The 15216-nt window shown below is 40.5% G+C and overlaps 1 protein-coding gene across 3 annotated transcripts in view; it reads left to right on the forward strand.

Moving 5' to 3' along the window:
- Positions 1-5161, forward strand: part of LOC105269306 (homeotic protein antennapedia) — an 83496-nt gene extending 78335 nt beyond the window's left edge. For all 3 annotated transcript variants that reach the window (XM_011309445.1, XM_011309446.1, XM_011309444.1), the window contains exon 3: positions 61-5161. In XM_011309445.1, coding sequence (XP_011307747.1) covers positions 61-314 — 254 coding nt within the window. In that variant the 3' untranslated portion in view covers positions 315-5161. The remainder of the gene's footprint in view (positions 1-60) is intronic.
- The last annotated feature ends 10055 nt before the right edge of the window (positions 5162-15216 follow it).

The raw sequence follows: 15216 nt of genomic DNA on the forward strand, positions 1-15216 counted from the left end.
ACCTTGAAAGCACCAACCTGACAACCCTCTAACCACTAAAATAAAATTCATCTGTTCCAGAGAGGAAAAGAGGACGGCAAACCTACACGCGTTACCAGACCCTAGAGCTGGAGAAGGAGTTCCACTTCAACAGATATCTGACAAGGCGGCGGCGTATCGAGATCGCCCACGCCCTGTGTCTCACCGAGCGACAGATTAAAATATGGTTTCAAAACAGACGAATGAAGTGGAAGAAGGAGAACAAGACGAAGGGTGAGCCAGGCTCGGGCGACGGTGATACCGACATCTCGCCGCAGACATCGCCGCAGGGTTGAGAGCCTCAATGAAGAGTTCGAGGTCTTCCAAAGAGCTTCTCATCTCTCAGGGTCCCACGCGAACCTTGTCTCCAGCACTACCTCCAATTTCCCATGCCCCAACCTACCCCATTACCCTCAGTCGATAAAAAAAGCCCTGAGCTCCCTGACTTACCAACCCCCCACCCTTAACCCCCGTCCCGTCCCCTCGCTCCACAAATGAATGATCTCCCACGCGATATGACCTCCAAATGACCCCTCAGCAATGACGCTTATCTTGTCGTGTTAATTCAAGTTGCTCGTACCAAAAAGATGACAAAGAAAATGAGAAATACATAAAAATGTGTGAAGATTTAAACAATACGGAGTTGGCCGAGAGTTCGTGGACGATAGAGAGAATGAAATTAATGAGGCGAATGAAGTCACGGGAATGCGCAATTTCATAAGGATTACAAAAAATGAATTTAAATGAAAAAAATGGTAAAAAAAAAAACGTTTAAGTGAATTTTAGGATGATGGATTTAAATTGCAAATGCGATATTTGAAACTAAAACTGGATCACATGCTAATCAGAACCGCGTTAACCTCTATTACGTTTAATCGAAATGTAATTTACGAAAGCCTATATATAGAGATAATGAGAAAAATATACGTAACTTAAAGGAATGAATTTGTGGGAGGATGAGAGATTGAATAACGAATGGATGACGTGAGTTTGGATAATAATTATGGTGCGATTCAGTGAAAGAATAGTGTGAGTATGAAAAATTGTGGGTAATTATTATAGAGGATGCGTTTCTATTATTTATTCTCTTACGTCGTACATAAAAAACACAAATTGAATAAATAAATAATTACGTAGAAATGCGTATTAGGCGTTTTTTGCTCGTGTAGATGATGGTTATCTATTGCGTCTCTATTAGCGATAGATGAGCGTTGTAGTCTTTTAGGGATGATGAGAGATAAAAAATCGTTTAGATAGATTTTATTTACAAAACCGCGACGGCTCGGCGAGGGTAAAGCAAGGATAACTGATGATTCGTGCCAATGGTGTTCCAAATATTTCGATTCAGTGAAAAAGTTTTATTTGATATTAAAAATAAAAGAAGTGAGTGTAACCCAGTGATTTATTTAAAATATGGTGGAGGGATCCGGCGTTCGTCCTGTTCGTCAGCCTCATCAGACAAGGTCAGTCCTGCTTTTTTTTTTTTTCTTAAATCAGGTCCAATGTCTTGTGTTTTCAATCGATGGGAATTCAGTGCTCGTGCCCGCTGCAAATTCTGTAAATAATTGGAATATTAAAGTTTACCCCAGCTCTGCAGACGCGAGGCCAAGTTACCAGTGACGTAATGTAGATTTTTTGATAATAAGAATGCGGGTGTGAAAGCGCGTGACAATTCTCAGGTGACAAGCCCCAACGACTGGGCTATTTACGTTTTCATTACGATATTTTTAACCCGGTGACTTACTAAATTGAAAAATCAATGAGAATCAACGCGAGTCGTTGGGCGCTAGTCCAAATATGTTTTGGAGCTCACGAGCTCGAATTTTCGTCGCCGTCCTCGATAAATATATTGGCGTGCGAAATTAACAACCAGAGATTCAATTGAAATCGATGTATTTTATTAATGAAAAATTAATTGACTTGCCGACTAGCTCTGAAACATTGTCGCAAGTGTCAGGCGCTTTCTCGAGTTGCGTGTGAAAATAAAAAAAAAACATCGACTTCCCAGGACCAAAGTGAAAGATAAAGACAATTGATAAAAAAGAAAATCTCCCCGGAAGCCGAAGTACGAGAGAATAACAAAAATCCGCCGCGGCGATTTATGTGCTGTGTTGTTACATTAGTTTCTCGACACTTAGTTTCTATTAGTTATGGAATAATTACACGATATACGTAATGACGAGGATAATAGACAAAAGTGTGAGGAATGTGAAGAACGATATACGTAATGACATGGTCCAACTCATTTTTGAGTCCGACTGGCCTTTCTTTCGAGAGATTTATTTATGTAAAAATTATGAAGATTCGATAATGTAAAAAAAATCATCGGCGCTATCGCTCGTTGCAACTGAAGCTGTTCATCTGGAGAGAATAATCATTTGGGGAGATAAATAAAATTCATGGGATGATAAAGTTATAAATCATTTGCATCGAGTCTGTAATGAGATATCCATATGCATACGATCGAGGGACTGAACATTCTAGTTCATAAATCATGTTTAATTTTCCGGATTCTTCTCTCCTGTTGAATTTTGAGGATTGAAGAGATGGAAAAGTCATCGACCGTTAACAGATATTTGATAACATCTCCGAAATTGATGGGATTATTGAGCAGAGGGCGCGGTTTAGACGGAGGAACAATCCACAACCTTCACGCCATCATTGTATTTACAAGACAATTGTTCCATCACTTTTAATTTATATCTTTATTACGGGTTTCTCTTTCGATGCTAACCGGATTTTCCCGTTGCAGGGAGCGATTCCTCCGTTAATATACAATTATAGAAGACAGTTTGTACACAAGTGAATGGCTGAGAAGTTTTTTCAATGTAAATTTATATATTTCGTCTCGAATGAAGAAAGGAATGTCACGTGAATAATTAAAATCAACCGATCGGTGAATTTTTTGTCGAGATATTCGGCTGAGGATTAGGGAAAAGGCGTGTCGGTCGTTGCAGCGGGCGGGGGCGGTGGTGAAATTCGATCGTTCTAACATTCACTATCTCTCATTTTTTTTTTCACTCCCATGATTACAGGATGGAAGGGAAAAAAAAATAGAGAACACGGAATGGCCCCGAACAGGAGAAAAAGGTCGACCGTACGGTTTTTACCGCGGAGCTGTACATAATTCATATTTTACTTGAGATTGTATAGAACCAACTCTCGAAATCCGTGAAGTAATGAATGAAAACTATAATGGGTGTTAAATAATTATCAGCCAACCCCGTAATATTATTTAGTTACGTAATATTTATTAGTATGATGTTATAGTTTAATGTGAGCCTTCATTTATTTTGTTTTTACCGAAGATCTAATGGATATTTTTTACGAAAGAAAAAAAAAACGTGAAGAAGAATATATGCGTACTTATAGATAGTCCGAAATGTGCAAAAAAAAAAAATTAAATAAATTTTTCGTTTTCTCTCATTTTTATTTCCGTCGTCCTTTATTTTACACTAAAATCGACTTGCCAAAAGTATAATTAAATCAATTGAAAATTGTCCAAATCCAAAATCTGTATAAAATGCATCGGAAGTGGATTAACGTTTTATTTTTTCAATTTGTTTATAATTATGCAGATGATTATTATTTTCATCGTAATGATGCCACGTCCTCGCTCGCGCAAAACGTCCAAGAGTTCCTGGCCTTTCTGTCGCCCCTCAAACCGCCACAACCTGTTGAAGTGAGAAAAAAAAAATATTTACAACAATTTCACCTTTTGAATTACGAAATAATTGTATCCAATATTTTTTAACTATTCGATATCGGCAGGGCAATGTGAAAGGCGACGTCTGACGTCGTCCCACCGAATTCGCAAGACCCGCGTCTCAGTATACGATACCGCGTAGGTAAAGTAGGTACCTGTTAATTAGAAAATAAATGAAAAATAATAAAAAAAAGAGCAGTAGAGAGAGAGCGAGGTGTAACGATAGCAACTATTTATTACGAGACTAACATAAACGAAAAAATGTACTCCAAGTACAAACCTGCGCGGATTTTGATATTAAAAGGGCACATGGAGGTGTCAGGAAGGGTGGGAATGACAGCCATTTGTACTCGAACTTCTGGACCGTAGAATAACCAAAATGTTATTTCTTTCCCTAGTGTTAAATGAGATGACAATATACGTAACTAGAGCCGCAAGTTGTAATTGTGACTGATATTTTATTTCATTCCAGCCTAGAGCCATTTTGTCCGACTTCCGCTCAATTTTCCCGAAATCACTGATACTTTTTTACCCAAAAATTTGATAGCCCCCGATAACCAAAACAAAAATAGAGAATGAGAATTGCTCAGACTCGTGACGCACAGGGTGTGGCTCAAGGTCATGATATTGAACGGTAACATGACCTGTCGAACGTTGTCACATCGTTGGCATTCAATCCACGTGTGGGATTAGTTTATCCACTCATCAGTCTCTCGGGATCAAGAGCAACTCTCTATTTCCATAACAAATGTGAAGAGCATTGCCCGGCCGAACATAACCTGTACATAAACCCGTGCAATGAGAAAAAATAAAATGTCCAAATCGGAGGTGACGAGGCGAAAAAAAAAAGGCGATAAAATCTTCCTGAAGAAATATCGGCGATACCTAAACCGAGGAAAACTGAATATATGAGATATATGAGATATATAAAGCTATATATATGCACCCCGAGTCCATATATATACGCGTTATATATACCAGTATAAATATTAGTCCTATTTACGATTGCAAGTAAACGAGTAAACGTATATAATTATTTTGTAGTGTCCCCGCAAGTATGTAAACTATATGTACACTGTTAAAGAGATACAAAAAAAATCGAGTGAGACGGTGACAACTGCAACAACCACTACAACGAGTACGAAGTAAGCGAGATGTATGCAAACAAAAGAAAAAAAAAAACATTAAAATAAAATCGGTGGATACACGAGCGAATGACTAAGCGGAGTCTGACTTCGTCAACAAAATGAAGAAATAAAACTTAAAGCTGAGAAAATAATGCGTGGACGATAAAAGATAATAGTATTACTGGCTATTACGTCGATGAGTCTAAAAACCATATTGTATTATATATAAGAGTCTGTCCATATTAATAATAACGATATTAATTATAATAACTGTGTTTGGAAACGAGAAATAAATTGTGGTTGAATATGAATTCGGACGGCGGTGTGTTTTTTTTTGTTATTTTTGTTCATTTAATTTCACCGTCAAAATTAAAATGCAAATATTCGAGAAAGATTGAGTGACATACATATTCGATCAGTACGTGGGGTATGGGACAGCATGAATGAATACGAAATGAATGAGGAAGTTGATCGAGGATGTTTTTTCGATTAAACTGAAGGGGGAAAAAAAAAACAGCCGTTGGTTACGTGGGGGTCCTTTCTCCCCGAGGGATGTTTGGATATGAGCTTGTGGAGAGTTTTGCATTTATATACGTATTTGCTGCGGAAGGAACCATTGTATAATCCAAGATGGCCTCCAACTCAGAGAGGATTATTATTGGCTAATACGAGGCGAGAGGCTCCGCCTTGGCTCATGGCTCGTGACGGGATGATTTATTGGATTTTCTGTCTGTTCGCCCCCTGCAGCATACACCGAACATGCCGTGTGCGCCTACTACTAGGTAAGGTATGTACACTGATGTTGGGATTCTCTCGCACGCCACTCCAAATATCTGACGGAGTCCAACAGCTGTTGCTTTTCCTTTACCCCGGGATTTCTCGGACACTCCATGTGTCGTTTTTCCTGGGGGCATCGCTGCAAGCCAAGCTGTCCTCGATAATGCATTCTTACGTATAATGCATCATTCCAGAATTATTTGTAATTATTTTACAGCACCTCGACCTGATTAGATGACAGTCGAACTTGAAACCTGTCGCATGTGGGGCAACGAATCGAGATGCATCCGGAAATTAAACTATTCTTTTTCTGTGTAATGGTCAAGTGAATACAAGTCTGATAATTTATTTATCGTATGCAGAACTGGAGAAGAGTATCAAACCAAGTCGAAAAATATTTCTAAATGAATTTACAATATGAAAAAATATGATAAGATTGTGATCATAATCTAGGCGAAATAGATCAGTGACAGATTTGGTTTGACGACTTTTTTCTTAGAGAAATTATTACTTTTGATCAATGCTGATTTACCGGCAATTGACCGTAAGTGAAAACCTGAAAGATCGATGACTAATCGTCCTTAATCTCCCCTTGTTCCAGAAATAATGGTCCCCTACATAAGGTGAAAAAAATGTCTCCTCAACTGGGTGTACATAAACAGCTGTTGTTGCCCACGCGGAAATTCCAGTCTTGTAATACTCGAGGTAAGTGTATTCAGCACGTCGACCTCGTTTCATCCAGGAGACGCTGCAAAGCCCCAGTCACGCTAATCCCCGTGTCTCTTTCGTCTTGCAGGTGCACACTCCCCTCTCTTTAATTCTCTAGCAGATGGGTCACTCGAACGCATTTTACCCGAGGAAGTGAGAAGAGGTGGGATTTTGGTCGAAGGTCGGTGGAAGATTGCACATGCGAGGAGACGGAAATAACAGAAGAGTGGAGAAGGATGAGGAGTGAGGAAGAGGGTCAGAATTTATGGGCGCTTTATCACTTTACCCAGCCTCTACCGTCTCTCCTCGCACCCTCGAGTACTCCACAATGCCCGAGGATCCTTTCCGATGAACTTTGGCACTTCAGGCTACCGACAATGTGAGACTATCCAACTTTTTCTTTCCTCATACATAAACACCATTATTGCCATTATCGAGATCATTATTTATGTCCTCGTGAAACAATCACATCTGACAATCCTTTTTTATTCCCCCAAAAACTCATCCCCATTAATTCCTCATTTTCCATAATTGTTATTAAATTTAAAGTATCAAATAAAAATGATAATGACACATTATTATTAAAGAAATTATCATTCAAAGTGTGAAATATTTAAAAAAAACGGTGAAAAAGATTTGAAATAGATGGAATCGCGCCACCTGTCCCGCGCGCGGTAAATTCAAATGTACTTGACCGAATAATCGGATTTTGAGGTAATTCTCATCAGCTGATTTCTGCACGCGCCGCACAAATGCATAAAGTAAAATCCCCTGCCGCCCCTCCATTAACGGATCATAAATTCCTAGCCAGGCTCGCGCCATGTTATGTATGAGCGTCGTTAGTGTTAATAGAGTGTTAACCGCTTCTATAGCCAACTCGATTCCGACTCACGTAGGTGTGTTCCACGGGTGCTTTTATCACTCTGTCTCTCTCTTGCGCATTACCTCGGACTTGAACACTTGCAGAACATACAAGGGTGCATGGGAAAATGGAGGGAGGAACTCAGCACTGGATTCACGGTCGTGTTGGTTGCGTGCCGCGTCTCGTTCCGCTGTTTTGCATAGAGAATGCATCAATTTTCGGCGCTTCCACTAGTTTCTCTCTCTCTCTGTTTCACTACCGGTCACAGGCAACTTCTGGCCAGTTTACAGTCAATGGAGAACTTTATGTCTTATGAGAGCACTGGGATTTCGGGGGATTATATTTCCACAGGGTAATTGAAAACAATGTACTGTTCAATTTTTTTTTTATTGTAAATTCTTCGATTTTTGGGGTAGAAATATTTACTTTTTCAATCCGCCGATTTTTTAGATGCGAATTGGGATTAAAAATTTGGGGGATTGAATTTTTAAACATTTTTTTCCAATGATTTTAGTAATATCGGAAATTTAATTCCATTGAACAATTACATCTTAGATTAATTATTCATTGATTGTCTGAATTTTTTAGTCGATTTTTATCCGATTTTTGAGTGGTTTTTTTAATTGTTGATGTTGAGGTATTTTTTTATGGGTGTAAATTTTGAGAAAAAAATTGAGTTATCCAAAACTTTCACTTCTACACGTGAATTTTTTTCCACCCCCGGGTTTTCGTGGAGCTTTACAAGGGGGACATAAATCAATAATATCGCACACCCAGCGGAGCCGCCGACATTCACCCCCCGGCGATGCCGTCACCCGAGGTTGGCGTCTCGCAATCAATTCTGCCGACAATTTTCCAAATAAAGGCGAAAAATAATAACATCACGGGTTTGGCCTCTAGTTTTGACCGGCATCTGTGGGATTTCGCTGGGATAATTTAATTTTTGAGTTGGCGAGAGTTGAGGGATGAGAAAAAGGAAAGTTCCATTTGTCGAGGGTCCCAGGGTACGAGGGAAAGGGCTAAATGCAAAAGCTTGTAAGGGCCAACGAGTATCCGCCTCCGAGAGGGTAACAAAACACTCAGGCAATTAGCTGGATATCCCGATGACACTTGGCCCTGGACTCATTCCCCCGGGGATCATCCCCACAGCCAATCCCTTCTCCACATGTGCCATCTCCGAGTTTTACGACTCGTCCCGTGGTATTTTTGTAACGTGAATTAAAAAAAAATATATATTTACACCGGAAATAATAGAAGTTATTCGATTTGTGTTGGGGATGGTGTTGCCGGAGAATTGAAAACTGAGGGATGAGGGATGAGGATAAATGAGGGGTATAAAAGAACGAGAGACGAGTGGAAGAGAAATGTCGAGGGGTAGCTTAAGGGTATTGTGTCCAGAGTCCATAGGGGTGGTCAAGTATAACTGGGGATTACATCTTGCGTTGAAATTAAATTTGCATTCGCGATTATGGGATATTTATCAAGGGGTTTTCGCGATATCTATTATTCACCAATCAGCACCCATTGAAAATTACTTTTTTTTTCTTTCATTTAATCGAACTTTCCATTTACAAAATAAAAATGATAAATGTATGATTTTTTTTTTAATTAAACAACTTTAAACATTAAATGAATAAATAATCAATTCTTAAAAAATTTATTTATTTATTTCAGACAGTGAAAATATTTTCGAGTGTAAAAAAAAATGAATTTAATTCATGAGCGGATTTTTTTTTTCAAGAAATTAGTCGACGCCGCGAGAATTCGGACTCGGATTAAATATTTTATTCATGTTTATGTTCCAGTGCTTTAGCACCCCCAGAAGGTGGTCATCAGAATGGGCTTCGGAGGGATGAAAATACAAGCCCTGAATTTCAAAACTGGCGCGGTTTCGTGACAGCACTGGCGGCCATTAGGTTGTCGTAGGGGGTTCGGCACCACAGGCCAGGATGATGGTTCCATCGGGTAGGTAGTGCCTAGATGGGGCTCCACCCAGCACTTAGTCCACGTCACAACGCGGTCCTGGGGCACGCCGTTTCCAGGGTACGGCACGCCCCTGCCACACGAGAAACGCTCTCCCATTCGCTGGCCCATATCTCATCGGGTCCATCGCATTAGCCTAATCTAAATGTTGAAATAAAAAGGAAAAAAAAACCGCCATTGATGTTAAACTGAAAATCGCGGTGAGGTGCTGCCATCGGAGACACGTCGACTAAATTCTGAACTAGAATTTTTTATTTGTTTAAATTATTCCACCTGTGCAGCTGCTTTTCCATAAATTTTCCCGTAAACCAAAAAAATTCAACCATTTTCCATTCAAAATTTTGAAATTCGGAAAATCTTCAACCGTGTCAACGTGGAAAAATTAAAACAGACTTTATTCAGACTCTTGTTTATTTAAAAAGAAATAAAATCACGAGTAAAAAATATCCAGTCGTTTTCTCTCATTTTCTTCCTGATAAAAAATTAATTAGGTAACGAGAAAATATGGAAATGTTTTTTCAAAAATTTGAGCCAGTGAAGAAATGACGCAGAACCGTCAAGGACATCGTTTTCATGAGTAAGTAGGGAATAAAAAAATTTCCATGTGTATTTAGCATAATATTACATTTTCCTCCCCTCGGTAGCAGTCGTAGCTTCATTAAATCAGTCTTAAATCAAAGTACACAGGAGTAAAAATCCTGAAGAAAGGAAGCTGAAAGCCGTCGGATTCCTGCCGACGGTAGTCGAATATTGCAGCATGTTTCCCAAAAGCCCATAAATTGTTCCAATTTCAAGGGGAAAACCTCTGCCCCCACACCGCTACCCGTGGGTGTAGCACAAAGGACAATGCAAATTTCCTGGCCTGGAAACACCGCAGGTATTGTTACATTCAAGTCTGAGGGACCGGAAGTCCCGCATAGACGTGTTGACCGGGTACGTAACCGGCGCCAAGCCATCATGAACTGGCCTAGAAACCCGACAAAAAATGGAATTAATTTTAGAATTCCCGAAAATCCATCGATACAACCTCTAATTTCTGTCACGCGATCCCGCCATTGGCTTAATCAACCCCCAAACCAATCAAATTTTAATGAAAAATTGTCCCGAAAAACGCCCCTGCGTCAAACTATTGAAACGCACCACTGAAATATCACCGAAAGTCAGCCATCAGCTGTCAGATTGATCGAAACCAAATTCACCGCGTGAATTGATGGGCATCCGCGACAGATTTCATAAACACTTCGATGTTCCAATCCTGATCAAGATTAATGATCATTTTACGACTTGAAAATCAGTTTTGACCAGCAGCTCCTTCTCAAAACAATTCCACCCCTTGATAATTCATAGCATGAAGAAGTAAATGGGTTATAATTATTTATCCGAGTGCATTTATTTCATTCATGAAAATCCAGGAATGGGTGGAGGATCCTGATGATGAGGATGAAGTTTGGAAGATCAGCATCGACATGATCATGATATTCCCAAGAAACACCTTGAGACGGAAAAACCGTGAAATTGGAAGAGAAAATGCCCAACTGTAGAGTTTATCCCGACAGACTCCAGGATCACCTCCTCCATAGCTGGCAGGCGTAGCGTACAGTCATGCGTCATCTTCAAGAAGTTACGTACCCACAGGCGTGTCTGTGCAAGCCCCGTCACGAGAGTTTACCCGTTTTCCACAGGCTGCCACGAGAAGAAGCACCCGTCGTATTACCGGGTTATACCAAACAACAAACAACAGGAATCCCCGCTGGTATCACCTCACCTCTCACACCCTCGCCCCATTCTACTTCTCCATCGTTGTACGTCTGAAGACTCTCGGGGATCTCCCAGCATAATCCGGATAATATTCATTCGGACGTGCGCGGGCATTCGCGTGGGAGCAGAAACTGAGATAGTCTGATGAAAAATAAGCTGGAATACCACGGACTACATGGATGCGTCAAAGATGAATTAATGGGCCGTGATGCTGAAGATCGAGAGGAGATACGGAAAAGTGCACAAAGGGACATGTTGTGGGCCCGTGGATTTTTCTGACTGGGGGAGTCTGACTGGGTGAGATTCATTTGAGATAATCCATGAAGTATAAATGATGTTTTGGATGAAAGAACTTTGTTTCATGCTTGTTACCATTCGAAAGCTATTCTTCAGCTGTTTTGACTTGGTAGGCTTGAAGGATTTTGATGTTCCTGAAGACTGTCATTGTTGTGGACGAAAAGGTGGTGGGAAATGACACCCCTGGATGGTGGTAGATCATCAATTTTGGTGACGGATCAACGGCGGATCAGGACCAAGCTATTCTTCACTCCAAACCGTGCCATTTGTTTTCCTTTTACGGAAAAGAAATAAGAGAAAAATCGAGGGTTATTTTTACGGAAATAGGAAGAGTTTTGCATGTCATTAATTTTCATGATGAATATAATATACGGCATGCTGCATTAATACCTAATCCATCAAGAGAACAATCCACGATGTTTAAGATCGTAAGATATACATCAGTGATCATGATAACCACCTGGATGTCTGTATCTCCGCCTCAACGAATTCATGTTTCTTTAATAATCGCCATTTTTATGAGCACACGACCTAGGACGGTAATAAATAGTCAACAAGTATGGTACAACACTGGGGTATATCTTTTGCCAATTCTATGCCCACGTATCTCAATCCCATCCAGTGGTTATAAATCTAGTGCGGATGACAAACTATTGCACGATGTTTGGAGGAGTTTTATTAGTCAGGTAAATGCACTCGCATAAATATCAATCATCCAATGGAGAAAAATCGCTCATTGACATCTTCGTGCAACAAATTATCAAGGGATTAAGTTGTTTTGGCTGAGAGCTTCTGGTCAAAACTGTCTTCGGAGTCATTAACGAATCGATCATTTCGATCGGTTCGGATTCACTTCTTCAATTAATCAATCAATTAATTAGTATTCAGGCGTTTAGCTCAATTTTTTTAATCCCACGAAGAATGTTCTAGGAATAATTTCCATTAAAATTTTATCATCTCGGGGCTGATTGCGTTGATGTTGGGATTGCATGCGCCTATTGTGAATTAATGAATTACTTACGCACTATTTGACGGTGAGTGATTGCTGTTATTTTTTTCTTATGAGTTTAATGAACGCAGGAGGCGTGGGCAACTGTTTGAGACCAATTTATTATGTTTGGTCTAATTCCTGGGAGAAAGTCGTCTGTCCTAATGCCATGTGTTTTGCCCCGAAAACTGGAGCTTCATGGGATGCCCTCATAAAAGGTATCTGACTTCACTCTGTGATGCAATTTGAGGTCATAAAATTTTTCCTGGTCCCGACATTTGGGAGACACATGTTCTGAAGAGTCAAACGTGTCACGAAAATTCCCCATCACAATATTATACTGCAACAGCCGAAGATAATATTTTATTCATTCCATTTATTGAACACTGAAAGATGATTTGTTTTTCTCAATTCTTCCCCTTTCCACTTTATCCCAAAAAATCAAATACTCCAGTGCAAAAAAAAAAATTTTAAAACTGAAAGCAATAAATTAAAACGACAAATTGTTCTACCCTGTGTGAAGGTTTTGGATAATTTTCCAAAATTCAATGGAACCCCTAAAATTTCAAGTTCATCAATTAATCCTTATAATTCTCATTTACCGTTATCATCATTCTGAATTCCAAACAAATGGCTGTCAATTTACGTTGGGAATTCCCGTGTGGTATGAGCTGTTGGGGTTTTGTGACGGGAGTTGTTTGCCAGGAGGCAGCACCCGGGTAAAAAGGGAAAGAGATTCGATCCGGGACAGGGCGAATGCGGTCTAGAAGTATCGTGATGAGGCAGAAGGGCCGATATCCCTGCGGAGACGCACCCCATATCCAGAACCTCGGGAGAGACGGGCCGATCAATCAACTTATGCCCCGCTGCCACGTTCCAGGCCCCTCATATCGTCTCGTAACACAGAGTAAACATTTTTTACTTTGCCACGTTATTAATATTAGTCGCGCCATGCATACAGTTCCTCTCTCTATATATTTTTTTTTTTTACCTCTAGCCTTGGGTACTCGCTTCCCTCAACCGTATTATTTTTTTCCACAAAATCCCATTCTTCTTTCTTTTCCCTGTCATAATGACGCATAACACTAGGTGCGCTGTATGATTTCCATTCGGTCACGTGAAAATCCCCTCAACCCCTCTCTGTTTATTAGAAAGATAAAAAAAATTATTATTCTCCCAACATCAATTTCTGTTCCGCCATGCGGTAAAGACCATCTTGCGCGCCAGTGCGGCACGCGGATATAATTAATAAACGAGTAATTAACATCTTGAGGAGTTGTCGGTTGTGAGGATTTTTGATTTATTGCGGTATCTCGGTTATTCTAATTAACCTACGGCTGATTAAAACTCCATCATTGGTTTATCCTTGTGGTAATTACCGAGGGATTCACGGGTAGAAAAAAGACACTATCGAATTTGGCGGTTGAATTGCGTGAGAAAAATCTTAAAAGTTCTATTTTTTTTTTAACAAGATAAACAACCTGAACAATTTTTAATTTTCTTCTCGTGTGGGCACACCAATTAATCCCACGATTTCATGTACTTCGCAGTCGACGGACTCACGAGCCAACAGATTATTACCTTTCCACCCGGGAATTATGCAAACAATGTAACAATTAGAGCGCAATTATCCAGCGGGCATTTGGTTCTTAGGATAATGCCCCGGTGTGAAATTATTCCAACTCCATGCTCCGGTACCAAACGATTCTCACTCTTAAAACGAAATCACACGCTTCGAAAATCACCCACTGGCTTTCCATCAATTCATGGCGTAAAATCGATTGATGAGTGAGTCTTTAATTCCAGAAAATGGAAAATAGACGGGTGTGAAGGGAAATGGGTTGTTACATGCCTGGAGACTTGGACAATCGGCCCTTCCTGTGATATTCCAAGACGAGAAAAAACACGAGGGAGCCACCGTCCACCGGAGATCAGGTGATAAAAGCAATGATAATTTCACCGATGATTAATGTTCCATCTTAAACAGCTTCTCATGCGCCCTAATGAAGGCATCCGATTAATAATCCATCGATAATTACAGGAAGAATGACGCATCGTCGATAAAACGATGAAATAAAAATGTCCTGGAAACATTTAAACGAATATTTTTATTTTATTCTTCATGATGACGGTTGCCATTGTCCGTCCGTCACCGAAAATCAGCGATGGCGGATCCATCCTGGATACACCCTCTTCTTTCTCCGGGCATCTTGCTATTTATTTTTCAGGATTTCAGAGTCCGAGGCCATTAATCTTCGGTCTCGCGCAGCGTCAGTGGAGCGCGTCAGGCGACGTCGGGGTGCGTCGCGTCGTCGCGCACTGCTTTCCTAGCCGCAACCCCAGGATACAAGGGACAACAGAAAGAAACGGAATATTTCTGGGTGCGAATGGAGAGCAGGGAGGGGATAAAAAAATGGTGGAATGAGTCCGATGAATGGATGCCTTGATTGGAGGCCGCTTTTTTCCATCTCGTCAATTTTTTTCTGAAACAGAAGGAGCAAAAATTATTCATCAACGAAGTGAGATCTCAGGATCTGCCTCTACAACCCCTTCGTTGTTTACCCCGTCTTCATTATGCGACCGGCGTGCGAATTTTAATCGAGGTCTTGATATTCCACTGGTCTTACATTTCCCTCTCCCACCGCCTCCCGCCCCCTGTGATCGTCATGGCGCCAATTAAAATGAACAAGCGCCATCTCGCGAAAATTCCTGATGAAAACAACCTCCGTGTTTTCATCCACCGGAGTACCAGAAAAATACGAAAAAATTCTCGTGAATTTAAACTGAAATTGAAGGGCAGCGCGAAGTACTGGGAGATGTCCTTAAATTATGGGTTGAACAGGATATCGACACGCATTGGAGGAAACGAGCATCACCAGACGCCCCGTGTATTTTCCTCTCTCTCTCACCCTCGGTTGGTGAAGCGATCCGATATTATTACTATGTAAATCACCCCCGGACGCCTCACCCCATCGTCTCGGCACTTCCACTG

Source organism: Fopius arisanus, unplaced genomic scaffold (genome assembly GCF_000806365.1).
Source record: "Fopius arisanus strain USDA-PBARC FA_bdor unplaced genomic scaffold, ASM80636v1 scaffold00067, whole genome shotgun sequence".
NCBI lineage: Eukaryota > Metazoa > Arthropoda > Insecta > Hymenoptera > Braconidae > Fopius > Fopius arisanus.